The sequence below is a fragment of the Naegleria fowleri genome (assembly GCF_008403515.1).
Source record: "Naegleria fowleri strain ATCC 30894 chromosome Unknown tig51, whole genome shotgun sequence".
NCBI lineage: Eukaryota > Heterolobosea > Eutetramitea > Acrasida > Naegleriidae > Naegleria > Naegleria fowleri.
In genome coordinates this window covers 470,837-497,503 of record NW_025407983.1, presented here as the reverse complement: position 1 = coordinate 497,503, position 26,667 = coordinate 470,837, and the positions used below count along the sequence as shown (strand labels likewise).

Here is a 26,667-nt window from a genome sequence, read left to right as displayed (position 1 = left end):
TAATAATTAATAAACTTTAAATATTTGGTTAATGTGAACAAAAAGTCGTTCTCAAAAGATATTTTGTGGTACGAGGTGATGATGAGAGATGATTCGGCAATGAAGATGAACCAATTCACAAATATACAGGAAAAGACATTTCTCTCGATCGAGTCGTGTCAAACAATATAACAATAACAACAACAATCATTAATAATAGATACAAAAATTACAACACTTTCGTCATCATTTCAAGAAGAGAAGTGTATACTTGTCCATTTATTTAGAAATGAGGTTGCACTTATCAATGACAGTCTTGGCATCAACTTCACTCTTATCAGTAGCTTGAATTTCCAATGAAATACCAACCAACTTATCCTTCACACTTCCTTTAGTGGCAGCATAGACCATCTTCTTCTTGATTGGAGCCTTGACAGGAGCCCAGTTGATGAAAATCATCTTCTCACGGTGACCATCCTCGTTATCATAGTGGAAATCAACAACAGCATACAAACAATCATCTTCAGGGAGAGAAGCAACAATTTCTTCATAAGAAGTTCCCTTTGGGACCTTTTCCAAAACTTCAACTGACTTCAAATCGTTTGACATTTTGAATTTAATTGCTTGTGATGGAGCATCTTCCTTCTTGAGCTTCATGTTGTTGAAGGATTGGACAACATCATCGCTGATTGCTACGCCTGCCATTGTTTATGTGTGTGTTGTGAAGGTGTTTTTTTGTGGGTGATTTTTTGAAAGACGTCATTGAGAAATTTGAAGTTGACTGGCCACTGACGTCTCCAACGGAATATTCTGTGTGAAAAACATCACCAACTGAATGATGGGCGGTAAAGATGACAAGTTTATGTTGTTACAATTTGTCAGACCTGACGCGAAACAAGTTTGATGGATAGGTGAAAAAAAGTTTTTTGATTGACAAGGGACATCAGCCATCAAGATAACCATCAGGTTGTTCTTTTTGTTCGCATCTCATCATCATTGGGTGGTCTTTTGATTCAACAACACTCTCGGCTTGTGGTTCAATGAATAATGATTTCTACACAAACTCAATCTCTTCTCCACCATGATGACATCTCCACCTGATCGTCACTCCCAAGTGATTCATAATTCCGTCTCGTCAACCTAAACCACTCCACACGTTAGGAACCGCGCCAAAAAATATTTGCATCATCTTCGAAAAGCACTCCTCACCTCTCTCAAGAGAGAAAAAAGCCTCGAATTTCATCATCATCATCGGATCAGACGTTATCCAATACAACACAATTACAAATGATCAATGAAAAGATGAAAGAATGGGAATGGATCTTGCGAGGAGCTTACATACTCAGTTTGATCGTTCGATTTTTATGTATATTTCCGATGGGATACATATTTCCGGATGAGTTTTTTCAATCTCCTTCGTTTACTTCTTCAATAGTATTTAGAGAGTTGTATCAACAACAAGTAAATTTGGGTTGGAATAATAATCTTACAATTTATAACTCAATGAATGGAACGGTATTGGACGAAAGCTTTTTAAGATGGGAGTTTACATTTGAATTCCCTCAAAGAAATACGTTAATTCCTTTGATATTTACTGGAATTCCATTGTACACAGTGAAATTAGTCATGTCATTTTGTAGGAATATGTTAGGTAGAGATGAGTATTTGCAATTATTACATCAATATTCGCCTCTTATTATTTTATATGCTCCAAAAATTTTCCTATTCTTCCTTTCCTTTTTGAATGACATGTTTGTGTGGAAAATATTATGCTCAAGAGATTGCAAAACGTCACATCAGTTCAAAGGATCATCTATGTCAACACTATCATCAAAGACCTTGTATTTATTCACTGTCTATTCGTTCTTTCTGACAACACTGGTCTTCTCTACGAGAACTTTTGCGAACACAATATCAGGAGGATTATTTGCTCTATTTTTGCTGATGGAGCTACGAAGAAGAGAAACAGGAAAAAATATTTATTTATTCTGGAATGCTATCATCTTTTCATTTGGATTATTCAGCAACTTTATTTTTGCATTTTATGCTACCCCTGTTGCATTGATTTCATTACTCTCACCATTGTTTGAACAATGGCATTCTTCATTCAAAACAAAAATTTCACTCCTCGCAAGAAATATTGTAACATTTGGATTAACAGCATTGATGGCCTGCTCTTTATTGATCCTTCTTGACAGCATATTTTTCTTTAAATATTTTGCTCGGCCAAATTATTTGAGCTCTTTCAGATATTTATTGTTCAAATTGAACTTGATTAGTGATTGGAACGACCCTACTCTGGGTCCGTTTTTTAATTCGAGAATTGTGATTGCACCATTGAACAACATCATCTACAACTCTTATGTTGAAAATTTGGCCATTCACACACTCCACCCCAGATATATCCATTCATTAATTAATTCTCCTCTTTTATTTGGATTTTCCTATTTAGCGTTTTGCTACAGATTTTTAAGATGGATGGCAAAATACATTTCTAGATTGTTCCTCACGTCTCATTGGAATTCCTCTGCTGTTGGTATTACTGAAATACCTTATATCATTTGGATTGCATTCTTGTCTGCCTTGTCGGGATTAATTATTCTAAGTTATGTACCACATCAGGAACCTCGTTTTATTTTGCCTTCATTTTGCTGTTTGGTAATCTTGTCTGGGTACGACTTTGAAAGAATTGATTATTCAGAAAAAAAGAATGATCGCCACACACCAAGCTCCTCAACACACGATTCAAAAATTTGGCCATCACAAACCAAGAAGTTTCTCCTTCTTTGCATTCTACATGGAATCTTACTTTCCATGTTCTATGCACTGATTCATCAAGTTGGCGTTGTATCAAGCATTACATCCCTACCATCTGTCATTTTGAAATCTCAAGCTCCAAATTCAAAAGAAATAGAAGGCAGAGTTGGAATTATTTATCACAACACATATTCAGCACCTCATTACCTTCTGTCTTATTTCACTCCAACCAAGATATCTGTCACAGATTTAGCCGGAGTTGAAAATCCAGAAACTCTCCTCCACACGATCAACGAACAATTTTCACATAACAATAGAATCTTGGTGGTTGGACCCAAACATTTAAATACCAAACTCTTGAACTCGACGACGTCGCCCTACACTCGTAAACCTCTAGCCTCGTACTTCCACTTCAACACTGAATACATTCAACCAATCACACGTGACGATTTGACCAATGAAAAGTACTCTTCTCTGCTTGAATTCTTCAAACACTACAAGACTGAGTACTTGTCCATCGAGGTTCTTGAGATTGACAATCCAAATAAATACTAACACACTCCATTGTTAGTGACGATGAAAGGCAATGTTTGTGCGTAGTGTTGGCGCGAGACAAGCGCTGAACGCCCAAACCCGCCAAAATTGTACACCAAATCTTTGCAGAAATTTCACTGGTGCAAACTTTGCAATAAACACACATACAAAAAAATTACCATACTTGTCATCATCAAGCCCTTCTCCGACTAGAATCAAAATGCTCGCTAACGAAAAGAAGTGTACACCACAGGATGTTTTAAAGTTCACTAAACCAACGGAAGGTAAGTGTGTGAACGGCATACAACATCCGAGTGGTAGTAACGCAATTTGGACGAATTGTATTTTACTTTCTAATTTATTGGAATGATGATGATATAAAATAGGATTTTTATGTCCCCTTAACGCCAATACCGTTGGAATTCAATTCCTTGAGTTTAAAATCCGAAACTGTGATACTGGAGAAGTGTTGTTCCATACATCGGCTGAGGAAACAGCAAAAGAATTGATGAAGCAAGGATCAAATTTAGATGAGGACTCACTCCGTTCAATTAATTACAAGTTTGATAAATCAATGTTGAGATCAAAAGGAATTGGTACAACGTAAGTGTTGGCAACATGGTGTAAAACAACAACTCAATGTGTTACTTCATTGTATACTGGTTGTATAATAATTTGGTCCTTTCGGGCGCAACAGTTTGGTGTTCAAAGTTGGACCAAAACCAGTGAAAAATTTTAGAATGATCGAAAGACACTACTTCAAGGACAGACTTCTCAAAGGATTTGATTTTAACTTCAAGTTTTGTATTCCTAACAGTCAGAACACATGGGAATGCATCTACTCCATGCCTGAGCTGACCGAAGAAGAGAGTAAGTAATTGAACTCGAAAATGTTGTTGACGACGATAATTCCATCACAGTTAAGGAAATTGAGAACAGTCCTTATCAAGTCAAGTCAGATTCATTCTATTTTGTGAATGATGATGAGATGATCATGCATAATAAGGCTGCTTACGCTTATGTTGATACAAAGAAAAATTAGAGCCTTATTGTTTGAAAGCGCTTATTGTATTCATACATACATTTATATATGTTTTGTGAACGAAGCTCACCACAAGACCTCATTCCTAAACCGATGACGAGTAAATCGAGCTGAAAATTGTAAAAACTCATAAAAAACAAATTGTTTTCCACGAACAAATTTCTTTGCCTTCCTGAACCCGCCCAAAGTTTGTACAACTTTAAAAAACACAAAAAAATGGATGAATTCAAACTCGAGAGAGGTGGTGCCTCCCTCAATCCTCCTCAAACAAGTTCGAGCGACTACAACGAAGAAGTAGTTAGCGTCAGTGTCCGCAGAGCCACCCCTAAAGATTTTTCGATCATACAAAAATTTCTCAATGACAACAGCTTCCTTCTCGCCAAACGCTTTGGCAACTACAATCTGAAATCAGTTTTGGAGACAAGTTATTTGTCAATCATTGCAGAGACAGACAACAACCAAATTATTGGATTTGTATCTTTGGAATTTGATTGTATTTCCGATCCTGTTGAATTCGAAAAGTATTTCTCTAATCTACCTCTATCAGTTCGGAACTCAATATGGATCAGATTGTTGCACTTCGAGCCGTTCTATGGGGAGCATGTACTTTTGGAAATGTTGTCCTCAATATTTATTACTTTTCCTGAAGTCGATTATATTTGCTATCATCCAGGCAAAAACATGGCCGGGGTTGATTTCTTCTCTGAATTTTCGATTTTCTCCAAAGAGGAAGCAAAAGATGTCAAATCCGAGAATGAAAAATTTGTTTTTTTGTGTCACAGAGACTCATTGGGGAAAGGAGTAAAAAAGTTATCAATTAGACAAGCAGTAGTTGAAGACAACGATGATATTGTTCCAATTTTATCATGTTGCGAGAACATTACGTCAATGAAACCTAGTGGCGAGTACTTTTTTGCAAACCTTCTGTACGAACAGAATGAACACCGCAAAGTTCTCATCGCAACCAATGACGAAGGTGAGATAATAGGTGTCATGTATTTATCTGCTGAGGTTGATGTCAGGCAAATCATTACAGATTACAAGCTCCAGAGTGAGGACGTTCCAATTTATGATGAATTCATTAATGAGACTCAGTACGAAGATCAGGTCATATACAATGCCAATGCTTTTGAAATCAAATTATTTTACATACAAGAGGAATACAAGTTCAGAAGTATTGATTTTTTAAGGGAAGCATTCAAATATTTCTCAAATATTAAGTATTGCATTGTTGGCATTAATTTTGAAGATCACACCAAATCAGAGCATCCTCTCTTAAAACAATTTATTTTTGTTGAGCCCAATCAAGAATGTTCGAGCTACTCTCTTCACTTACTCCCAAAGGTGTCGTTGATGGCTGACTTTTTGGTTGTGAAGGCGACTGAAACTTCACTGGACAAGAATTCATCACCAGAGGAGACCATTTTAAACTTACTTAGGCTAGCCGAATTCGATGATGAGTTTATTTCAGCAGTTGCAAAAAGCTTTAAGGGTACTAGATATGTCACAATGTTGCTTTTTGATAAAAACTCAGCGATTGGAGGACAAAATGAGATCATTGGAATTGCTGTTGTTGATACACAGGTCAATGAATTTTTACTTCGAAGGCATTTTGATTTTACAGAATACGTGGACTACTCTGCTTATTCTTCAAGAGGAAAATGTCAAGGAATGATCACTCATTACTACATTGAGCAAAAATTTTTCAGATACTCAAAACTATTTTTGAAAGAAGTCATGAAAAAACTGGACAAACATATTCTTTATTATGGATGTTACAGAGGAGAGGTACCTAATGAAAGTTTGAATAAGGAATTGATTTATTTGAAATCGACAAGACAAATTGAATTTCCAGAATTCCATTCTGAAACCAATGGAAGGCACTCTGCAGCAGATAATGAAACAGTAGTCACTGCGGCGACAACTACTACTGTATCGAGTGGAGGCTCAAGAATTCAAACTAATGTACAATACGACTCTCTCTACTTTATTAACCGTAGATTTTTGAGTGAGGAGAAGACTGAAATATTTTCAAGAATTGTGGTTATTGGTGGCTCTAAAACTGGACTTGGATTTATTAAGGAACTTTCAGTCAATTCCTCACTTTATTTTAACAATATCATTGTCGTTTCTCCTGCAACTGTTGATGGAAACTGTTCTCATTTTTATACTGATGACACTGACGAGGAGTTTAGCAATAGAGAGCTCCAAAATATGATCTCTCTTCCTAATATTTTCTTTGTTAGAGACAAATTAGAAGATATTGACAGACACAATAAGCGTGTAATATTGAATGATAACTCATCAAGCTTCATTACCTATGATATTCTCATTTTGTGCACAAGTCGACAATACAAAATGAAACAGAAATATCTCGAATTGCAAGGATATCCCAAACGAGGAGTTTTGAACTTGAACAGTGCTGTGCTTAATGAACAAGGTGAGGAGATGGCTCTTACCGATTATTTATCTACCTTCTTTGTGAAGAATGATGATCGTTACAGAGAAGAAAACTCTTATATTGTGGTCTATGGTTCTTCCTTAGACGCATTATGTACAGCCAGAGCGTTGTTAGACAATTATGAAATTGATCCTGAAAAAATCCTTTTAGTCTTTCCTGATGGTAAAAAGGGAGTGTTTAACGAAAATGATACTCTGGAAGAAAAGATTGACTCTGTATTGGAAGTAGTTGGATTGAAAAGTTTAATGTTCTATCATTTGGAAGATATGGCATCTGATGATGACGGAAATCTTATCAAGATCTATCTTGCTCAAGGTGTTGAAGCTGAGAAAGAGGATGCCAGACTTAAGAATTCGAAACTTCTCGAGTTGGATTGCTCTCTATTTATTAATTGTCACTCCAAAGATGTCGATGATGGAATTCTTTCCACAGTCAATAGACAATCTCTTGTTTTTGATGGAAGATTAATTGTTGACACACAATTCAGAACCACGGATCCAAGTATTTATTCAGCAGGCCCAATGGCAAAGTTTTCAAGACGATTTGGAGAATCGAGAATGATGGAGGCTTTTAACTCCTCAGAAGTCGGTGCTAAACTTGCGAGATCAGTGCTGCACTCTCTTGGAGTTGGTGATGACGAATTCCAACCTGATGTAATGCCCACCTTTACAAAGAACACTTCTGTTCGATGCATTCTTCCGGGTGGTGTCCGATTCTTTAGATGTATGACCTCGACTTTTGACGTTGAAAAATGTTTAAAGTTCGAAACCAGCTGCAACACAGGATCAGCTCCTTTACAACAATGTATGGACTCATTCAGATATTGCTGCATTTATGTTGACAAGTCTACAAACTGTATTGAATGTATTTGTTATCTTGGGCAAGAACTCGTTGAAGAAGGAAATTTGGCAAGTTTGGTTGGACTTCCTGTGTCATACTTTAATGATCTTGTCAACAGATATCAAGAGGATCTCATTACTGACTTTATTGATTTTCTTAGAGAGAATTGGGTGATGGCAATTTTGTGTCACAAATTTATGTCTTTCAAAAACGATGTCAAGAAGAAGCTGTTGAACGAGGAAACATTGATTGGAAATATTTATGATGTATGCAGTGAGATGGCAGAAAAACTGTTGAAAGGGGAAGTTGAGAATTTAACCATCGATCCATCTCTATTCATCAATTTGGAGAAGAAAGTTTCAAGGGACGCAAAGATATTAGTGCAATCTGAGCTAATCGATTTCTTGAGCGTTCACCAAGATATTCTGCATTCTATTCCTTCTGTGTATTATGTACCAAAGAATTAATATATTCATCAAACTCGAACAATAAATCGATATCAACCATACATAGAATCAACAGTTCTATTTTCGAGTGGGCAATGCTGGTTGTATTCCATCTTGAGAGATGCAGGAATGCTCAGGTTTTGGAAGAACAGATTGATGCTCAAATTTTGCAGCTTGCAACACTTCATGATGGAATCTTCGATCTTGCGATTCTTCATGTTGCCCTAACTGGCAATAACTCCAGTTCTTTACATCCTCATTAAACTTTAATCCATCCTTGTAAATGTATGTTTTTTCCACGAGACGCCCATCCACCCAATATCCTTCAAGTTTTGCTCCCGAGCTGTAATACAAGGTTCCTTTCCCGTTGAACTGGCCATCTTTCATTTCTCCTTCATAACGCATTCCTTCCATCACGTAAGAAAATCGACAATTTTCTCCTTCCATCCGACCATTCTTTTCATCTCCCGAATATTTTGCATTGATAAATTCCATTCCCTAAATGATTGATCTTTATATAATAAAATTGTTCCAATTCAATAATAGAACTACGAGGTCTGTGTGTGTTGCTTTTTTTTTTACTTGAACAAAAAACCGTAAAATTTAGCGCCAAAACCTGCTGTCAAGTGTCAGAGCAATCTCGAATAAAAGAAGTCAAAATTATTATTGTTCTTGTTGTTTGACTCCACCAAGTAAATTCGCTGGTAATGCTACATCCAAAAATCTTGGTTTTGGCAACTTTAAGTTATCCATAATTTCACAAAATCCTTCTCGTGATTGCGTGGCGAAAATTCTTGGATTAAATTTCTTCTCTTCTCCAATTGTAGTTTTTGTCATTCCTTTATAATCATGTCCTGGATACACTTCACAGGAATCTGGAAGAGTGTTGTAAAGTTTCATAATACTATCATAAAGAGTTGAGGAAGATCCTTGTTGAAAATCACATCTTTGTTTCAGTAAAATAAATATATATAGAAATACCCAATTAAGGAAATCAATGATTGGTCGCAAATCAATAGAACCATTCACACATACACTCACACCTACCTTCCACAACCTCTGATAAATAAAGCATCTCCAGTAAACACTTTGGATTTGTCCTCCAAATAATACGAAACACAACCATTCGTATGTCCCGGAGTTTCCAACACATGAATTTTTATAGAAGAACCAATTGTAAGGACATCATGTTCTTTCACAAGAGTTAATGAATCGGAAAAAGTAACTCCTGAGTGAATACTGAAACAATGAATGGCTTGTGGAAATCTCTTTCTCAATTCGACACCAGCAGTCACATGATCTGTGTATAAAGATGGTGATGATGTTTTGTTTTCAAAAAACAAAATAATTATCCATAGGAATATGAATAGGAAGATTTGCACAAATATATATATTAGGTTGTGTGAATCATCATCATTATTTCAACCATATGTCATCCATTCATTCATCATGATCATCATCATCATTGTGTTTCACAATCAGTTGAATGTATATTATCCAAGAATATCCATTCCACCATTTAACAAAGAAACAATAATAACAACAATGTTTAAAACATTTTGACACAAATTTGAAAACACTCACCAGCATCCTTTCAACAACCATACAGACGCACTCGAGTTTACAATACGTGTGTGTGAGAGAGAGAGAATGAACAATTACACTCTACATAAACAATTACATTCTACTCTTTTGAATCAATAGGCATGAGAGGAGGAGAATCAACGATTGGAAGAGAGAGCGAAAAAGAGGTACACTTTCCTGAGAGAGAGACCATTCAAAACTCTTCGCGAACCCACCACAACGTTGTGATACGAGAGCTTTTTGTGGTTGTTGTTGTTGGATACCTCTTTAAAAATTCGCACCAAATCTCGGAGTGAACATTTGAAATTTGTTTTGATCGTTGTCATTGAAGAATCCGAACACAAACAAACAGGGAGAGAAGATTGAATCAATATAGAGTGGATCATGTAGGTTTGCTTCTTGTTGTTCATGATGATGATGATTGATATTGATATATGGAATTGTTGTGTCATCTTTGATTCAATCCCTTTGATGATGATGATTTAATTTGATGATACTAATAATTTAAATTTCTTCTCCGACGCTCCTACCGCAACCAACATCGTTATTTACTAACACAGTTTCATATAATCACAAGAATTTGATATCATCATCATGGACACCTTCAAAGAGAAATTCAATGAACTCCTTCAATTCCTCCAACAAAAGCCTTCCAAGCAAGCCCTTGCAAAATGGCTCCTCGTTAGTGGAGGTATTCTCCTTCTCATCTATGCCTACAAGGCAAGTGGTCTGAAACGATTCTTCAAACGAGCACCAAGAAGTATCAAAGATCCAACCATATCCGAGAGCTACAAAACAAAAGTTCATACAAATTTGAAAGAGAATGAATACGATGTAGCCATCGTGGGTGCAGGCCCAGCTGGTGCAACTTGCGCCTATTATTTGGCCAAGTATGGCTATAAAGTTTTGTTGTTGGAACAAAAGTATTTCCCTCGTGAAAAGACTTGCGGTGATGGCTGCACGGCCAAGACATTAAAACATTTGAAAGAAATGGGAGTTTTGGAAGAGTTGAAAAAAGAAAACAAGGTGGCTCCAATGGGCTCTGGAGGAATTGTTGGACCCAATGGAACTAGTTTTATTGGAAATAGTGCTGAACAAATCGAAAAACTGAGTGGTGACACCGAATGGACTCCTTGTGCCATTAAGAGAATTCATTTGGATGAAAAGGTTGCTCGTGCAGCTCAAAGAAAAGGTGCCGATTTAAAGGAAGGAATGGATGTTATTAAGGTCAATCGTAACTTTGTTGGTTTGAAGGGCTATGCTGTTGTTGCAAATCACACACCTAAAGATGAGGATGCTGAACCAAAACAATACAAATTCCTCGCCTCCGTTTTGGTTTGTGCCGATGGAGCTCCTTCAAAGATTGCCACTTCATTGAAAATGGTTCAAGAAGAACCACAAGGAATTTCCTCTAGAGTCTATGTTTCTAACCACAACTTCCAAACTAATTGTGTCATTTTCTATCCAAAGCCTGTCTTGCCAGGTTATTGTTCTATGTTTTTGCACTCAGATGGGGATGTGTCATTATGTACTTATATTGTTCCAGGAGGAAAGCCAAAGAAAGATGATTTACCAAGGCTTCACGAGTATTGTACCACTGAAGATCCAGCAATTAAGAAGGCATTAGGCCCAAATGCTAAATTTGAACAAATGAAAGCTGCATATTTGAGATTAGGTGGCATTTCCAGGTCATACGGTGACAACATTTTAGTGATTGGTGATGCTTGTGGATTAATTAATCCAATTACAGGTGAAGGTATTCACTATGCTATGGATAGGTAAGATTTTCTTTGAATATGATGAGTTATGAACAAACTTGCTAATATTATTATTAACATGTTAAAACAGTGCTAAAATGGCTGCTGATGTATTAGGAGAAGCATTGAAGCAAGGTGATCTCTCTAAAGAAAAGCTTAAGCTTTATCAAGACATGTGGCAATACCATTATGAAAACGACTTTTACTTTTCAAATAAGATGTGCGTGTTGGTTGCTAAATATCCAGTTCTTTTGGACGCTGTTGCTTCCTGTGTGAAAAAGAAGGGAGGAAAATTCTTGGCAGATTTTGCCATGGTCACCAGTGGAGTCAAGAGCTGGTCTTGGTTCTTCAGACCTGATGTTGTCGTTCCTCTTTTATTCGAAATTATTGTTCTCTCCCTCTTTGGAACAAACAATAAGAAGCCTCAACAAAAATAAAATTCATTGGTTACGCGATAAGAGATTAATAACAAAAAAATGCGAAAAGGTCTTTGCCATTCATCTTCTTTGAGGTCATTCAAGTTACTGAAAAAGATTCCAAATGATTGGAATTTGATGGAAGCACGTCATCATGATGGATTCAATTATTTTAAAATCGTTCATGCAGCACCCACTTCTTCGTGGGTTCCTTCATTTCGGAATTTTTCGCAGTCTGCATCCGTTAACAATAGGTCTGCAAATTTATCCTATCGTTCGGAAACGAAAGAAAATACCATTACTCAAAATGATTTACCAGTTTTTAAATTTTCGAAGCAACACCTCATCATTTCAAAAATTAAAAGATTTATGAATGCCTCTAATTTGTCAAAGAAATGCATATTCTTTGTAGGACCTGATGGATGTGGAAAGTCACACACAATCACAGACGCTATGAAGAGAGTAGAGGAAACAAATCCAAGCGCAGTCTCAATTTATTTAGATTTTGAAACTTATTTTCTCAAAACCAAACAAGAAATTCAAACTACTCAGCTTCCAATTGATTTCGAACATTTTACAGATTATTTCGATAATACATGTCTAGAACAATTAATCAAATGTGTGGACAAGGCCGGAGATCATGTAAAAATTTCAGATATTGAAAGGATTTTAACAGAGAGATTGACAGTTATTTATTCATTCTTTAAAATGTTAGAATCAAGAGATGATTTAATAGACATAATCACACACAATGAAGATATGAATCGACTCTATCTACAACTTAAGAGTTCAACAACCAGTGAAGGATCTGACAAGAAATTTTCCCAACTATTTCACACGCTTTCTCATCATTTACCTTATTACGACCATCCAATCAAAAACTGTCTCCGATTAGCCATTGATACTCTGGCATTCATGTAAGTCCTAAATTGTTTTTATTCGTATCGTTCTGATTCAATCATGAACACCTGAACCTTTGTGTGAACAAATATTCTTCTCCCCATACTATAAAGAGAGCTTCATTCTCAATCAAAGAGGAGAACTGGAATGGAAGTATTATCTTTTTTCTTCTCAACATTAGAATACTTGGCCATCTCTCTGACAAATTCCATTCATCCAAAACTTTTCATTAATGGATTGCAATATTTGGATGTATTCTCAAAATCCGTGTCTCTCCTCTCACGAAATGACATTCGACAATTTCAAACACACATTCCAGAAGAAATTTATTCCAACGACGATCGAGGATCCAATCTTCACGATGCCATTCTTTTGCGAATGGTAGCTCTCTATGTAGATCCCTTTATTCCAACATTGATTGAAGTGAGTGGAAATTATTATAATTATCAAATGAGAGATGAACTCAAAATGGATATGGATCAGGTTATATTTATCGAACTTATTGAGGAGAGCATTTCTGAGGCAAAACTTTCTTATTCCTATCTTTTTGATGAGAAATTTAATGGAAAAGATTGTTTTGAACAAATTTATGACATTGTCGGAGGGAATCCCACCATGTTAAAAACATTTTATGAAAAGTACTATGTTCCCTTATTTGAAGAATTCAAACATTCTGAAACAAGACATGTTACCAATTCTGAGAAATCAATATCGACGACAAGTTCCTTCTCACCTACTGCAATTTCACAACATGCATCCTCATCAGCCATTTATCAACAAGCTCTTTTAAATTACCTCAATGGAGAAAAAGAGAAATTTGAGCGAAAATTACACATGGCCTTTCTTCTCACTGCCAGATATTTAGCCCTTAAAGACCACCAAGAGAGATCAATGAATCGTTCATCATCATGGCTCTCATTCTTTAAAAGAAGAGATTCGATCCATCAACAAGAAATTCAAGAACTTTCCATTTTGAGCCATCGCGTGCAATTCACTTTACATGATGCCATTGAGAAATTCATGGGTCTCAAAGGTGTTGTTTATCATTTCAATATTGAAGAATTTGATACATTTATTCCCACAGTTGGAGCGAGTGCCTTACTCAATTCTGAACTCTTGTATTATCAACATCATGAATCCATGTTAAGACCGTATGATCAATCGTATTATTCCTATTTTGCCAAAACTCTTGAAGATATGGAAGCGAATTGGACTTGGTGGGAACGAGTGTACTATCGAACCATTTGGCAACCCTTATTTGGAATGAAAAATGTGAATGAATATCTTGGAAAGCATGGAGATCGAAATCAAAGACTTGCATTCAGTCGATTTGTGCAAATGAATCAAGTTTAAGAGAACAACAAGTCATGAATGTTCAACAGTAAAAGTCGATCAACACACAGATGGTTCTCACTAAAATTAATGATACAGGTATTTCAATATCCTGTAAAAGGTGGTCTTGGAGTTTTATTAAAAAGACGACCAGTTCCGAAATTTATGGAACGATTGGTGCGGGAGAATGCTTTTTTTGGGGTCCCAACTGCCGACAGAATGGTGTTTCGAGATAAGCAAGGGAATATTGTTGAAAACTTGTCGAGCCTTTTCAGTGGATTTGTTCTCTGCAAAGTTGTACAAGATGTGTCTCTATGAAAAAGGTGGATTCTTTAAGGCACATGTTGATACTGTTCATGGTGCTTCTCATTGTGCCACTGGTTTGGTGTGCCTTCCGAGTGAACACACTGGAGGAGAACTTATTGTGCGAAAGGGAAACCATCAAGTTCAACATTCATTTGCCAAGAAATCGCAACTGAGTAACAGAAAGGAATTTCAAACTGCAACCTTCTTCACAGATTGTGAACATGAAGTGCTTCCTGTTACCTCTGGTACAAGAATTGTTTTAAACTATGATATTTTGAAAACAAGCCTTGAAACAGAAGATGACATCAACTCGAAAAGTGAAATTGAGGAAGAAGAAAAGACCGAAAGTGATACTGAAGAAGAGGAAGATAGCTCAAAGAGTGAAGGCATTCTCTTCTTGTGCACACTTGATGATTCATATTTAGAACCTAATCGTATCACGAATCCACATCAAGGATTCTAAAAACAAGAGACTAAGGGGTGAATCAAAAATTAAGCTCATCGAAGATACAGATCAATACTGTTCCCGACAATTGCTTCACTATCAAACAGGTGCAGAAACTGTCGGAAACGAAAGTTTACCGATGGAGGCCACATATTTTGGAGCTGTAATTACTCAAAGACGTCCGAAAGCATCAAAACTTTCAAGTTCACAAAAATCAAATCCGAAATTTAGCTCAATTCTAAAAATAACGTTTTGAAATTTCCTTCAAATTCAAGAGTGAAAAACACTTCCACCATTCAACAACAAAAAAACAGTTCGATCAGTAGACACACTAGGTTTTACTATCCGCTCTTGTATCCATATTGAACATGTCTCCTCAGGCAACCACTACTACTACTATCTCTCCTTCTACTTCTCCTGAAAAACTTGACAAGAACTTACAGCTTGCTCGAGAAGAGGAAGAATGGTTAAAAAAGAAACCTAAATTTCTCACCTGCAAAGAAGCATTGGATCGAATCATGTGGGATCAAGATTTAACAGATGCCTACACTCATCTCTCAATGGTCTACAAGGATCGATTCGAAGGTGATACCTTAATTTCCTATGAAGAATTCATGAACTCGGATTTGGCTGAAGAATTACCACAACATCGAATTCAACAGCTCATTTACAGAGATCAATTTGTGTTCTGGGATAAACGAAACAGAATTGACATGTTATCGAATGGTAAATTGAGAGAATTTATTATGGAATGTTTGAGACAAGAACAAGTTATTGAAGAAGAACAAGCTCAAGAATTTACCACCATCTTACAACAACCACCATCATCATCAGCAACGAGCTCCAAACCAAAAAAACAAAATAAGAAGAATAAGAAGATTATGAAAGAATTTGTACGAGCTCAAGATGCCAACGAAAAGGGTTTGAAATCGGAAGAAGAAGATGAATTGGAACGATATATGGAAGAATATGATGAAGAATATTCTCGATATCTATACCAATAAATGGTTTCAGTAAGAATAATCCACGGTCAATCGAAGTTATCAAATCATGTTTTTAAGATTCAAATGCTCTTTTTGCATCCTAACTTGGACTGATGAACTTGGAACTTGATACCAAAGTTCAATTCAAAAAAAATGCTTGTCAATGATTTCGCGAGTACTCCTCTCACAACGACGCAAATTGTCATTCAACGAGAAGGAAATGGAAGAATACCAAAGAAGGGAGATTATATAACGATCCATTATCGGTCTGTAAGTGTTCATCATTCCGATATTGGAATATTTGAAGAGAACTAGAAATGAACATCATTGTTCATTCGGAATGATCGGAACCATGATGATCACATGTTTCATTCAATTGAAATCTCGGAACTCTATGATTTATTCAATGAAATCATGATTTTATCTTTTCATTTGAAACATGCTTTTATCAAAATCGATATATAGAGAGTGGATGGTCAATTACATGACTTTGATGATACATGGCTCATCAAGAAGCCCTATACATTCAAAGTTGGTGAGAGAAAAGTCATTGATGGATGGGATATTGCATTTCTTTCAGGCCATCTTCGGGAAGGAACGAAAGCAGAACTTTATATACCATTTTCAGAAGCTTGTAAGTAATGAATGGACTTTTCTCTCACCAACTTTGAACGATCATGAACCTTAAAACAACAATTTGGTCGAATTTTCGAATAGATTATGAAAAAGGAGCTCCACCTTACGTACCAGCCAGAACTAATCTTAAATATCAAATTGAAGTATTACAAGTAAGCGACCATCGATGTGTCATTCTTTAGGAGTTTTTAAAAGTGGATCCAATATGTCAACCATTCCTTTATTTGTATTACTTGTAACTTATTGACTTGTAATTTATTTGAGTCACAAATGTGAACCAGATTCACAACCTTGTGGTTATAATCTGTTCATTCAATGAACCTCTGATCAAGCAATTCAATTCGTTGTTTTCTCCGAAAAGAACCATTATTATTACAAATTCAACACTTTCCTCATCAAAGATCTTTCAAAAAATGTTCAACCATCATCATGCTCGTTCTCACACTCCTCCCACCACAAGTCATTTACTTTCCTCATCTCCACCATTGCCCTCTTCCTCGTCTTCTTGTTCTCTTCAACCATTGATTCATCACCATGTCACTCCTTCTTCTACTACTCCTTTGAATTCATCCTCTCCACCCATTCCTTTTCCTTCGTCGTCATTTTCTCCATTCGATCGGAATTGTGATTCTGCTTTGAATCAACAACACTTGATGCATCATCATCAACAAATCCTCCTTGTTGATGTGGGTGGACAAGTCTTTAAAACCACTCGTGAAACCTTGTGTAAATATGAAGGTTATTTCACTGCTTATTTTCGATTTTTAGATCATCAAAATGTGGAACATGGAATAATGAATCACGAAAAGCAAAGCCTCGAAAATTCAACGAATCATGGTAATCATGCACATTCGAATCATCATTATATCTTTCTGGATCGAAATCCAGAAATGTTTAAAATAATCCTATCTTGTTTGAGAGTCGATCGAACTCAAATCGAAGATTGTCTTCCGATGGGTAAGTGATTAGTGACAGGAGTTTTATGTGAAATCGAGTTGACAAGAATTTCTGTAATTTATTTAAAATTGAACATGATTTTCAAAAACAAGATGAATTTACGCTCAAACAACTCTATAATGAATCTCTGTACTTTTCTATTAATGAGCTGTCAGAAATCATTGAAAGAAAATTATTCAGAAAAAAGAAATTTGGTTCTGTTGGAGTTGGTTTTGATAAATCCAAATATATCAGTTTTGTAATCTGTGAGGGATTAAATTCTAAAACTTCGAATCAATTAAGCGCTCCGAATACCATCTCGGAAGTGTACAAAGTACTTCATGATAATGGATGCACGGTGGAACATACCATTTATAGAAAAGCTGTGGAATCAAATATTGATTCGAGAATTTTTCCAACAGATTCATTTCATAAGAAGGCACAAATTGTGACCATTATTGTTTCATATATTGATTGAAAAGTTGTGCATGTGAAGTTGTGATTGATTTTTTGATGAATTTGAGGGAATTCAACTAGTGACCCTTTAAAGTTCCAAGTTCTCCTTTACAGAACTGACAAATTTAAAATAGAACGATTTCTCTGTCAAAAAAACAACCAACACACTCATACCCATTAGATTAACATTATTAATGCCACCAACTGTTCACGAAATTGAACCAGGAAATATTTGGCTCCTTGATTCTGTTTTTTCACCCCAAGAATGTGAACAACTCATCAAGGAGAGTGAACAATTCGGTTATGAAGAAGCCACTTTCAATGCATCGATGGCTAAACATCTCAGAAACAATTCTCGAGTCATTACGGATTGTAAACACTATTCAGACATGTTATGGGATCGATTGAAACATGTCATTCCACAAAATGCCAGTGATCTCAACAAAAAGGTCGCACCTGCTCAAATGACACATGGATATCAATCCGTTGGATTTAATGAAAGAATTCGATTTTACAAATATTCGGCTGGTCAATACTTTGTACCTCACACCGATGGATGCTTTAGCAGACAACCGTACATGGTGTCCATGAAGGATCAAAAAACTCAACAAGTGGTGAATTATGAATGCCAAGAAATGTCCTTCTTAACTGTTTTGTTGTATTTGAATGACGTGAAATCAGGTGGAGAGACGAACTTTTTCAACAATTTAGATGCAAACCGAATGACTCATAGCGTCACTCCAAAGGCAGGGCAAGTGCTGATTTTTGTTCATTGGAATTGCCACGAGGGAGCAACATTATCAGATCCAAATGAATTCAAGTATGTCATGAGAACAGATGCCATGTATAGAAAAATGATTAGAAAATGAATTTAATGAAATGCTCATGGTTGCTTATAATGAGCATTTACTTGACCTAAATATCTCCATTCCATCATGCCAGTGCCATTCACACTTCGGTATGGAATGGTGGAAAAGGCAGTGAATCTTGAAATCTTGCAGTATTATCTTGTGTGAACCTCGAATATGAATCCTGAACTCCAAGATGACTGTTATTTCTCTTCAGCTCCTTCTTTCTTCAATAAAATATCCATAAACAAAGGATTTTCGTAAGTACTCCTCAGTATTTCGAGCAGAGATTGTTGTTGGTCTGTGACACAAAATTGTAACTCTTGAGATAACAGCTGCTCAATTCCGTCAATATTGTCATCCATACAATTCTCCTAAATGATAAGAGTCATACTTTTGTGAGTTTCAAAACTTCTAAAACACTTACAATTAAGGCAGCAAATAGTGGTAAAACATTTTCATAGAAAAATGGAAATTCACTCGCGATCCAACTATTTTCTTCTCCACTATTTAAATTTTCAAACACTTCTGAAGCTTCTTCCTTTCTTTTTTGTAATAGAAGTACAATCAGCAATGTTATTTGGGCATCCATCCATTGCCTAATGAATATCTTATAAATAGGTCGCCATTCAATAAGCTTAACATTGTGCTCGGTGGTTTCAGAATTTGAAAAGTAATCAATTCGTTCCTCCAAAATATTGACATAAATTTTTAGTCGTAGAACAGCCATTTCAAAATCCTTAATTTCCAATAAACAGTCAATAGCATTCTGAAGAGCATTCAACTCCATTGAGTGTGAGGTGTCTCTATTGAGCGATAAATTATTAGAATTATCTACAAAAGATGAATCAAGGTCAACTTCTCCCAATTTACCTTGCTTCACAGAATAAAAGAAACATTTTGTGTAATAGTGAGAACTTTCACTAAATTTTCCCAAAATTTTCAACGTTTGAGCCAATTCATAGCACAATGAAGCACACATTGAATATATTTGCTTTGCGTCATAAATCTGAAAAGTTATTGAGTTCATATGAAGGGCTCATTCGAGAAATAATATAAACATACCTCTATAGCCTCTCGGAATGCATCAATAGCTTCAGAAATAAATTCTTCACCAGTATAATATTGTATTAGCTTTTCAGAGCAAGCCTGATCTGAGAAAATTCTACCCGAGTAGACATAAAAGAAGGCTGCGTTCAGAGGTGTTTTGTTCATCTTCTCAGCGCTATGAAATTAAATTCAATTTCAATACTCATGATGAATATATACCTACTTGGCTGCACATAACATTGAGATGGCTGTATAATGCTTTTGTCCATTTCTTTGCAAATGAAGAGATAGATTGGCATAATGTTCCGAAATTTGGTCGTATGGAACTTTCCGAAACATTCGTCTGTTTTCATCATTCATCATTGTATTATTTATCAGTGAATGATGATGTTTTTGAACAACAGTAAATAAATATATTTGAATCAAATGATCATCATCATATTTAAATATTGTGGTCGGAAAATGTATTTAATGGACATAATGTTTAAATTAATAAATGGTAGGGAGTTCATATTCAGTGTTGAATTGTTATTATCCAAAGTTCTAATTTTCAAGGTCATTAAACTTACTTCTTCAACCGATCGGCTATCTTTTTGAATTCCTCCACCAAATCCTCTCGCTGAAGTTGTGTGGTCATTTTCTTTAAAAGTTTTTCATTCATCATCATTAAAGACTTCATCCCTTTGTCCATTTACTCCTTTAAAGCTTTAAGTGTTGTCCAAGTAACATATGTATCTTCTACTATTGAGTGATCGCGATAAAGGTACTCACCACCGATCGAAACACGTGTTTGTCCAACAGATGTTGATTCCGAAAAGAAGAAAAAAAAAATGACTTTATCCTCTTTGATGTTATCTTCACCTCACATGTCGATATCTTCATCATCACGAAGGTTTCTCGGAATCGTATTGGCAGCCTCACTTTTTATCGTCTTGCTGATATTAGCAGGTTCTTGCTTGGCCTCCGATTTGTATGAAATTTTACACGTTCCTCGGAATGCTGGTCAGGATCAAATTAAACGAGCCTTTAAAAAACTCACGATGAAGTATCATCCTGATAGATACAAAGGAGCTGATAAAGATGAAGCACAGAAAAAGTATGCTCAAATTTCTCATGCCTACGAGGTATTGTCGGACGAGAAAAAGAGACAAATCTATGACAGATATGGAGAAGAGGGTCTCAAGCAACAAGAACGAGGAGGTCACCCTGGTGGCGGAATGGATATCTTCTCCGAATTCTTTGGAGGTGGCTTCCATTTCAATTTTGGAGGTGGTGATGATAGTCAAGAGGAAGAAGATGAGTTCAAAGGTCAAGATTTGAGAATTCCACTTGAAGTTACCTTGGAAAATCTTTACAATGGAAAGCTCATGACATTCAAGAGAGTAAGAACCGCACATGAGAGTGGAGCTCAACCTAAAAAATGTGAATGTAGAAATAAGGTCATTCGAATGATGATTATTAATGGACAAATGAAGAGAATGACTGAAAACAATTGTGAAGAGTGTAAAAATCGTTTCGACGTTATTCAAAAAGCAACTGCCTTGACAATTCAGATTGATAGAGGTATGAAAGAAGGTGAAGAGATTGTATTCTATGGTGAAGGAGATGCCACCAAGTCTCATCGCAGTGGAGATTTAATTTTCGTTATCAAATCTAAGCCACACCCTGTTTTTACCAGAGTTGGAGATGATTTGAAGATGAAAATGGACATTACACTTAAAGAAAGTTTGACAGGACTTGTAAAAACTATCAAACATTTGGATGACAGAAATTTACAAATCAAGATTGATGATATCATCATTCCAAACAGTGTCAGAGTAATGAAGGGAGAAGGAATGCCGAGAAAGGAGAACCCAGCTCAAAAGGGAGACCTCTATATTGAATTTAACGTTATTTTCCCAACTTCACTCTCTAACAAACAGAAAGACGAGCTCAAGAACATTTTGTAAATCATTTACCTTTTCCATTTGTGCAGAGAAACAAACTGCACATTTCCATATCATCCATCATTTCTCTTTCCCAATAAATCTATGAACCCTGTGTGAGTGAAATTCAGACCCGATTTATGTCCACTCGTTGCATGCATTCTCTGGTGGTCTCCAGTGATGATCCTTTTGAACCTTCTGCATTTGGTCCAAAACAATTTTCGCGAATTTTTGGAGATTTTCGCTTTTGTTTTCGCTCAATTCATGCTTGCGCTGTTATTCACACCACAAAAAATGTTCAAGCGTTGCATCCTCAACACAACTCACAAGCTTTCCAATATCACTCCAAAGACCAACACCCAAAGATTCTTCTCTACAAGTCAAGCCACAACAATGGCTGGCAAGTTGGAAGGAAAGGTCTGTCTTGTTACTGGTATGTTATGATGAATATCCTATTATGAAGTTTGAATTGACATTTGTAACATTCATCACGGAAATGATGATCATCATGTGGCTCACAATTTTATATTCAATCAATCAATCCACCAATGAATCTCATCATCAATCTCACTGCAAATAATAATGATTCATCCAAACACACCATCTAGGTGCTGGAAGTGGTATCGGTAAAGGTGTTGCCCAACTCTTCGCAAAGGAAGGAGGAAAAGTCGTTGTGGGTGATTTAAATCTTCAAGCTGCTCAAGACACGATCAAATCTCTCCAAAACTCCTCTCAACATTTAGCTTTGGCCATGGATGTTACCAAAGAACAGGTAGTGGTGGATTCCTTCTCTCAAATTAAATCTCACTATGGCAAATCGGTAGATGTTGTGATTTGCAATGCCGGAGTCCAACATATTGATCCAATTGATAAGTTGTCCTTTGATAATTGGAGAAGGATTGTTTCCGTTCATTTGGATGCTGCCTTTTTGTGCACCCGTGAAGCCTTAAAGCAAATGTACGAACAACAACATGGTAAAATCATTTACATTGGAAGTGTACATTCCAAGTTGGCTTCACCATTGAAGGCTCCTTACGTTTCGGCCAAACATGGTGTTTTGGGATTATGTCGAGCTGTTGCTAAGGAAGGAGCAAAGAAGGGTGTCGCAGCGAATGTGGTTTGTCCTGGATTTGTTTTGACTCCTTTGGTTGAGAAGCAAATTCCTGAACAAGCAAAGGAATTTGGAATTACAGAACAAGAAGTGGTGAAGAATATCATGTTGAAGGATACTGTGGATGGAGAGTTTACTACGATTGAAGATGTTGCACAAGCTTGTTTGTTCTTTGCTGCTCATCCTACTAATGCAATGACTGGACAATCCTTGATTGTTTCTCATGGTTGGTATATGCAATAATAAATACCATGTTGGCAATCATGAAAAGTCGTGTGTGGAATATTCTGCTTTTGGAAAAGAGGTTGTTTTCCAAAATTAACACAAGCATAATTCTTATTATAATAATTCAATAATATATTTTAAAGTTATTTAAATCAATTATCCTCCGTGTAGAGTTGAGATGAATACAATGTTGTCCTTGTCTTGAATTTTATATTGTAATTCATCGACAAGCTCCCAATCAGTGTCATTGATGATGACTAAGATACCAGGTCGGCTATTTCATCATTTCCACATTAAAATAAATTGAAAATAATTTTAAACAACCGTATAACATGATCGGAATTGATGAATACTACCTTCATCTCTTCGTCAGTTTCACTTACATTGATGTGTTTTCATTATTCATAAACAATTCAGGTTTTTCCTTCAAGTACTTGTCTCTCAACAATAAAATTAATTGTTGCATTGTTGTTCCTTCCTCCAAATTGACAATCGTCAATGAAGTTTTATTCTCAAATAGCAATTCACATCCACCACTGTTTTGATGGGTGTCAATACATGTTGGCTATTCGTTGATAAATCCATCACACATACCTGAACTCGATCTTGACTTGCATTTTTTTCTTTTCGAAATTGCATGTCATCCACCCGAACCAAATGAGGGTGAAAAAGAGAAGAAACTCTGAGGGCAGAAACAACCCTTTAAATAGACTTGACAAAAGTGAATAGCTCTGAAATACTTTGTTCTTGATTCACATCAAGAGCCATAAATTTCTCATAGAGCTCCTTGAAGAGTTTTCCTTTCGAATTCTCACGAATGGGTTTGATTTGTTTTCCTTTGGAGATGTTATCTGCGACAATCTTTGCTCTGTGAATAATATGGTCTGGAAGTCCAGCCAAAGATGCTACCGTAATGCCATAACTTGGAATAATTTTTCCTGGTTTCAATTTGTAAAGAAATACCAAGTCTTCTGCATTGGGAACTTCAAATTCATCCAACATTTGATCTTCATTATTATTGGACTTGTCAATATGAACATCCATGGTCATGAATTGAATATTTTTGTTTTTGTAATCAATAAGGTTATACTGCAACATTTCAACATAATGAGTGGTGGCAATCACTCGAGGTGGCTGTTTTCTAGATTGAAAGCTTTTTAAAATGGATGATAAAAGGGCAATTCCATCCAGAGCAAGAGTACCTTTCCCAAATTCATCTAGTTATGATGGTAGATATATTTTGATGAATTTCTTTTGATTTCACTTACCAATCAGCAAGAGTGAGCGAGGTGTGGAATAGTCGATCATTCCTTTCATTTGAAGTAAATCAATGGCAAAAGTTGACTGATTCACACTAATACTATCTTGGGATTGAATTCTTGTCATTATTCTATCTGTAATGCCAATGACAGAGTCTTGAGAGGCTGGTGTGAATGATCCAATGTGTGCCATGAATACAATTAAACCGACTTGTTTGAGGTAACAGCTTTTACCAGAATTGTTTGGCCCTGCATGTGCGAAAAGTCAAAGTAATGAAAATTATGCAAGTTTGATTAACAACCATTGTCAAAACTAACCTGTAACTATCTGAATGCATTCACTTAAATTCGTATCGTTGGGAATGATGGTGTCGACTGTCAGCTCTTGAAGAATATTTCTTCCTTCAATAATTTTCAATATGGGCTCTTGTACCATTCTTGGCCTTGACAAATTGAAATCAGTGCTGCATACTGTCAGAGACAAGATACAGTCCAGTTTTGCGCAAACGTCATTAAGCTTGTTAATTTGATCTTGAAATTGAAGAACATATTTTTCTAGTTTAACAGCAATAGATGTTTCTTGTTCAATGATGAGATGGTGAATATCCCCTACTTCGCTGTCCAACTCGTCCATCGTTGCATTCTTAAAGTACAGAGATCGATCTGAAGCAAAATGAAATCTCAAGCCATGATCTTCAAAATTCTCAAAATTGTTTGCTTCTGGTGTCTTATCGACCACTAGTAGAAATCCAAGTTGAGGGTAGTAAACAGCCTTAAAAGAGAAGGGAAAATCTTGAGGTAAGGAGCCTGATTCTTGTTGCGCAACAAGGTCAAGAAATGTATCGAGCGACTCGTAGGTTTGTCTTCGGTTGTCAAGTTCTGAATTTACTCCTGACATAATGACCAAACGGTTTTGAGTTCTAGATTCTTTAAAATCAACAATCTTAGAGATGGCTTGCAACACTTTGACAACAGGTTGATTACATGAGCTCAAAAACTCCTCTATAACATCTACTTTTGAATTTTCTGCCATTTCAAAGAGTATTTCTGAAATGTTTTTACAGCAATATAAGGTCTTGTACAAATTGCTCCAATCATTGACAGTGGCCTTTGCCTCTCTCATCCGTGCAAGAATTCTTTTGGTATTTTTCACATATTTCAAGTTTTCCCTAATTTCATCAAGAACGTCCATTGTGAATTTGTTAAAGAAATCTATAGCGTCATGTCTCTTTTGAATAATGTTTACATCCATCACCGGTTTTAAAAACCATTGCCTTAGTAGATCTTTACCAACGGATGATTTGGTCTTGTTCATGATACCAAACAATGAAAGACCTTCTTTAGGTCGGCCTGAAAGAATAGCTGTCGAAGGATGTACTTCCACTGTTGAACAGAACAAGATGCAAATATTTGACTATTTGGACTTCAATGATATTAAAAACCTCAACTTACAGCTGAAGATAGACAATGCTTTCAAAGTGTTCATGTCTAACTGAACAAATCCATCACTGACCAGCTGCTTGTTAAAATCAAACACAAAACAAAATATCCAAAACATACAATTTGAAATTTGTGATGGTTTTGATATTCTTCAACACCTCTACGTCATCAATCTCACCATAGGACAATCTGTTGCTTTGGAGAAATGACAATAGACCTCCGAGAGCTCTCACAGTTTGATGATTCTCTTCCAAGTGCAAAGACGAAAAATCAAATATGGAGTTCTTTCTTTGTGGTTCCTCTCCGATGGCAGTTTCGGCCCGATCTGGCAAATCATTCATCATTACTTGTTCCAATAATTGAAGCTTTTTGGTTGAATTATCGTGTGCAAAGTCGGACGCTTTGAGAAGCCTAACCTCGACTTGCTCTTTCGCTCCTTCAATCGGCTTCTTTACATTTTTTATGAATGAATTCTCTGTTCTTGAAGGTACAAGGATGAGATTAGGCTTTACTTCATACTTGACTATCAAGCAAAAACAGTGTTATTGTATTTAAATGCACCAATTCAAAGGTCAAAGGAACACAACATACCGTACTCTGTCGCTTCAAACAATGAATTTTCGTTGGTTTCACCACACCACAACTCTCCAGTATTCGAATCAAAAGATGCAACTCCAAGTCTTCCCTTTTGATAGCATAGAGAGAGAACCACACTAGTTTCTAATACGTTGTTATCTTCCTGTTCTGGATCTTGGACATTACTTTGCGTAAGATGAGAAGATGGTTCCTGTTCAGGCTTTTCTGAGGGCTGGCTCAGCAATGAGGAGTTATGGTTATTGCTGGTGTTTATTAGGTCTTCATCCTCATCGGAAGAGTACAAATCAGAGGAAAACAAGCTTAACGTTTTGGAAGACATTTTTTTGAGGTTGACTCTAAGGGTAAACTTGGAGCAACACAAGGCTCGATACCTCAAACAAGAACTTGCGGCTAACTGCTATC

The 26,667-nt window shown here is 36.2% G+C and overlaps 18 protein-coding genes across 18 annotated transcripts; 12 read left to right on the top strand and 6 right to left on the bottom strand.

The window, feature by feature from the left end:
• Positions 1-258: 258 nt before the first annotated feature.
• On the bottom strand, positions 259-684 carry FDP41_006308 (uncharacterized protein; the record flags this gene model as incomplete). The annotated part of the gene is made up of 1 exon (XM_044709929.1): positions 259-684. The coding sequence occupies one exon, from the start codon at positions 682-684 to the stop codon at positions 259-261; it is 426 nt and encodes a 141-aa protein (XP_044559547.1).
• A 798-nt stretch (positions 685-1,482) lies between these two features.
• FDP41_006307 (uncharacterized protein) lies at positions 1,483-3,291 on the top strand (the record flags this gene model as incomplete). The annotated part of the gene is made up of 1 exon (XM_044709928.1): positions 1,483-3,291. The coding sequence occupies one exon, from the start codon at positions 1,483-1,485 to the stop codon at positions 3,289-3,291; it is 1,809 nt and encodes a 602-aa protein (XP_044559546.1).
• Positions 3,292-3,490: 199 nt separating this feature from the next.
• FDP41_006306 (uncharacterized protein) lies at positions 3,491-4,312 on the top strand (the record flags this gene model as incomplete). The annotated part of the gene is made up of 4 exons (XM_044709927.1): positions 3,491-3,554; positions 3,657-3,873; positions 3,968-4,140; positions 4,191-4,312. The coding sequence occupies 4 exons, from the start codon at positions 3,491-3,493 to the stop codon at positions 4,310-4,312; spliced, it is 576 nt and encodes a 191-aa protein (XP_044559545.1).
• A 216-nt stretch (positions 4,313-4,528) lies between these two features.
• Positions 4,529-8,080, top strand: FDP41_006305 (uncharacterized protein; the record flags this gene model as incomplete). Its single annotated transcript, XM_044709926.1, has 1 exon — positions 4,529-8,080. The coding sequence occupies one exon, from the start codon at positions 4,529-4,531 to the stop codon at positions 8,078-8,080; it is 3,552 nt and encodes a 1,183-aa protein (XP_044559544.1).
• A 57-nt stretch (positions 8,081-8,137) lies between these two features.
• FDP41_006304 (uncharacterized protein) lies at positions 8,138-8,554 on the bottom strand (the record flags this gene model as incomplete). The annotated part of the gene is made up of 1 exon (XM_044709925.1): positions 8,138-8,554. The coding sequence occupies one exon, from the start codon at positions 8,552-8,554 to the stop codon at positions 8,138-8,140; it is 417 nt and encodes a 138-aa protein (XP_044559543.1).
• Positions 8,555-8,722: 168 nt separating this feature from the next.
• FDP41_006303 (uncharacterized protein) lies at positions 8,723-10,053 on the bottom strand (the record flags this gene model as incomplete). The annotated part of the gene is made up of 4 exons (XM_044709924.1): positions 8,723-9,005; positions 9,107-9,359; positions 9,644-9,650; positions 9,859-10,053. 4 exons carry the CDS (start codon positions 10,051-10,053, stop codon positions 8,723-8,725), a joined length of 738 nt encoding a protein of 245 aa, XP_044559542.1.
• Positions 10,054-10,237: 184 nt separating this feature from the next.
• FDP41_006302 (uncharacterized protein) lies at positions 10,238-11,837 on the top strand (the record flags this gene model as incomplete). The annotated part of the gene is made up of 2 exons (XM_044709923.1): positions 10,238-11,421; positions 11,492-11,837. 2 exons carry the CDS (start codon positions 10,238-10,240, stop codon positions 11,835-11,837), a joined length of 1,530 nt encoding a protein of 509 aa, XP_044559541.1.
• Positions 11,838-11,876: 39 nt separating this feature from the next.
• FDP41_006301 (uncharacterized protein) lies at positions 11,877-14,069 on the top strand (the record flags this gene model as incomplete). Its single annotated transcript, XM_044709922.1, has 2 exons — positions 11,877-12,733; positions 12,830-14,069. The coding sequence occupies 2 exons, from the start codon at positions 11,877-11,879 to the stop codon at positions 14,067-14,069; spliced, it is 2,097 nt and encodes a 698-aa protein (XP_044559540.1).
• A 283-nt stretch (positions 14,070-14,352) lies between these two features.
• FDP41_006300 (uncharacterized protein) lies at positions 14,353-14,817 on the top strand (the record flags this gene model as incomplete). Its single annotated transcript, XM_044709921.1, has 1 exon — positions 14,353-14,817. One exon carries the CDS (start codon positions 14,353-14,355, stop codon positions 14,815-14,817), a length of 465 nt encoding a protein of 154 aa, XP_044559539.1.
• Positions 14,818-15,167: 350 nt separating this feature from the next.
• Positions 15,168-15,803, top strand: FDP41_006299 (uncharacterized protein; the record flags this gene model as incomplete). The annotated part of the gene is made up of 1 exon (XM_044709918.1): positions 15,168-15,803. One exon carries the CDS (start codon positions 15,168-15,170, stop codon positions 15,801-15,803), a length of 636 nt encoding a protein of 211 aa, XP_044559538.1.
• Positions 15,804-15,935: 132 nt separating this feature from the next.
• On the top strand, positions 15,936-16,600 carry FDP41_006298 (uncharacterized protein; the record flags this gene model as incomplete). The annotated part of the gene is made up of 3 exons (XM_044709917.1): positions 15,936-16,052; positions 16,248-16,416; positions 16,500-16,600. 3 exons carry the CDS (start codon positions 15,936-15,938, stop codon positions 16,598-16,600), a joined length of 387 nt encoding a protein of 128 aa, XP_044559537.1.
• Positions 16,601-16,831: 231 nt separating this feature from the next.
• Positions 16,832-17,832, top strand: FDP41_006297 (uncharacterized protein; the record flags this gene model as incomplete). Its single annotated transcript, XM_044709916.1, has 2 exons — positions 16,832-17,375; positions 17,468-17,832. The coding sequence occupies 2 exons, from the start codon at positions 16,832-16,834 to the stop codon at positions 17,830-17,832; spliced, it is 909 nt and encodes a 302-aa protein (XP_044559536.1).
• A 172-nt stretch (positions 17,833-18,004) lies between these two features.
• Positions 18,005-18,679, top strand: FDP41_006296 (uncharacterized protein; the record flags this gene model as incomplete). The annotated part of the gene is made up of 1 exon (XM_044709915.1): positions 18,005-18,679. The coding sequence occupies one exon, from the start codon at positions 18,005-18,007 to the stop codon at positions 18,677-18,679; it is 675 nt and encodes a 224-aa protein (XP_044559535.1).
• Positions 18,680-18,861: 182 nt separating this feature from the next.
• On the bottom strand, positions 18,862-20,345 carry FDP41_006295 (uncharacterized protein; the record flags this gene model as incomplete). The annotated part of the gene is made up of 5 exons (XM_044709914.1): positions 18,862-19,032; positions 19,086-19,667; positions 19,724-19,883; positions 19,932-20,051; positions 20,278-20,345. The coding sequence occupies 5 exons, from the start codon at positions 20,343-20,345 to the stop codon at positions 18,862-18,864; spliced, it is 1,101 nt and encodes a 366-aa protein (XP_044559534.1).
• Positions 20,346-20,538: 193 nt separating this feature from the next.
• On the top strand, positions 20,539-21,657 carry FDP41_006294 (uncharacterized protein; the record flags this gene model as incomplete). Its single annotated transcript, XM_044709913.1, has 1 exon — positions 20,539-21,657. One exon carries the CDS (start codon positions 20,539-20,541, stop codon positions 21,655-21,657), a length of 1,119 nt encoding a protein of 372 aa, XP_044559533.1.
• Positions 21,658-21,927: 270 nt separating this feature from the next.
• FDP41_006293 (uncharacterized protein) lies at positions 21,928-22,987 on the top strand (the record flags this gene model as incomplete). Its single annotated transcript, XM_044709912.1, has 2 exons — positions 21,928-22,066; positions 22,242-22,987. 2 exons carry the CDS (start codon positions 21,928-21,930, stop codon positions 22,985-22,987), a joined length of 885 nt encoding a protein of 294 aa, XP_044559532.1.
• A 138-nt stretch (positions 22,988-23,125) lies between these two features.
• FDP41_006292 (uncharacterized protein) lies at positions 23,126-23,586 on the bottom strand (the record flags this gene model as incomplete). The annotated part of the gene is made up of 3 exons (XM_044709911.1): positions 23,126-23,243; positions 23,353-23,505; positions 23,564-23,586. The coding sequence occupies 3 exons, from the start codon at positions 23,584-23,586 to the stop codon at positions 23,126-23,128; spliced, it is 294 nt and encodes a 97-aa protein (XP_044559531.1).
• Positions 23,587-23,671: 85 nt separating this feature from the next.
• On the bottom strand, positions 23,672-26,584 carry FDP41_006291 (uncharacterized protein; the record flags this gene model as incomplete). The annotated part of the gene is made up of 6 exons (XM_044709910.1): positions 23,672-24,186; positions 24,238-24,477; positions 24,547-25,611; positions 25,681-25,736; positions 25,789-26,191; positions 26,260-26,584. 6 exons carry the CDS (start codon positions 26,582-26,584, stop codon positions 23,672-23,674), a joined length of 2,604 nt encoding a protein of 867 aa, XP_044559530.1.
• Between the last annotated feature and the right edge of the window lie 83 nt (positions 26,585-26,667).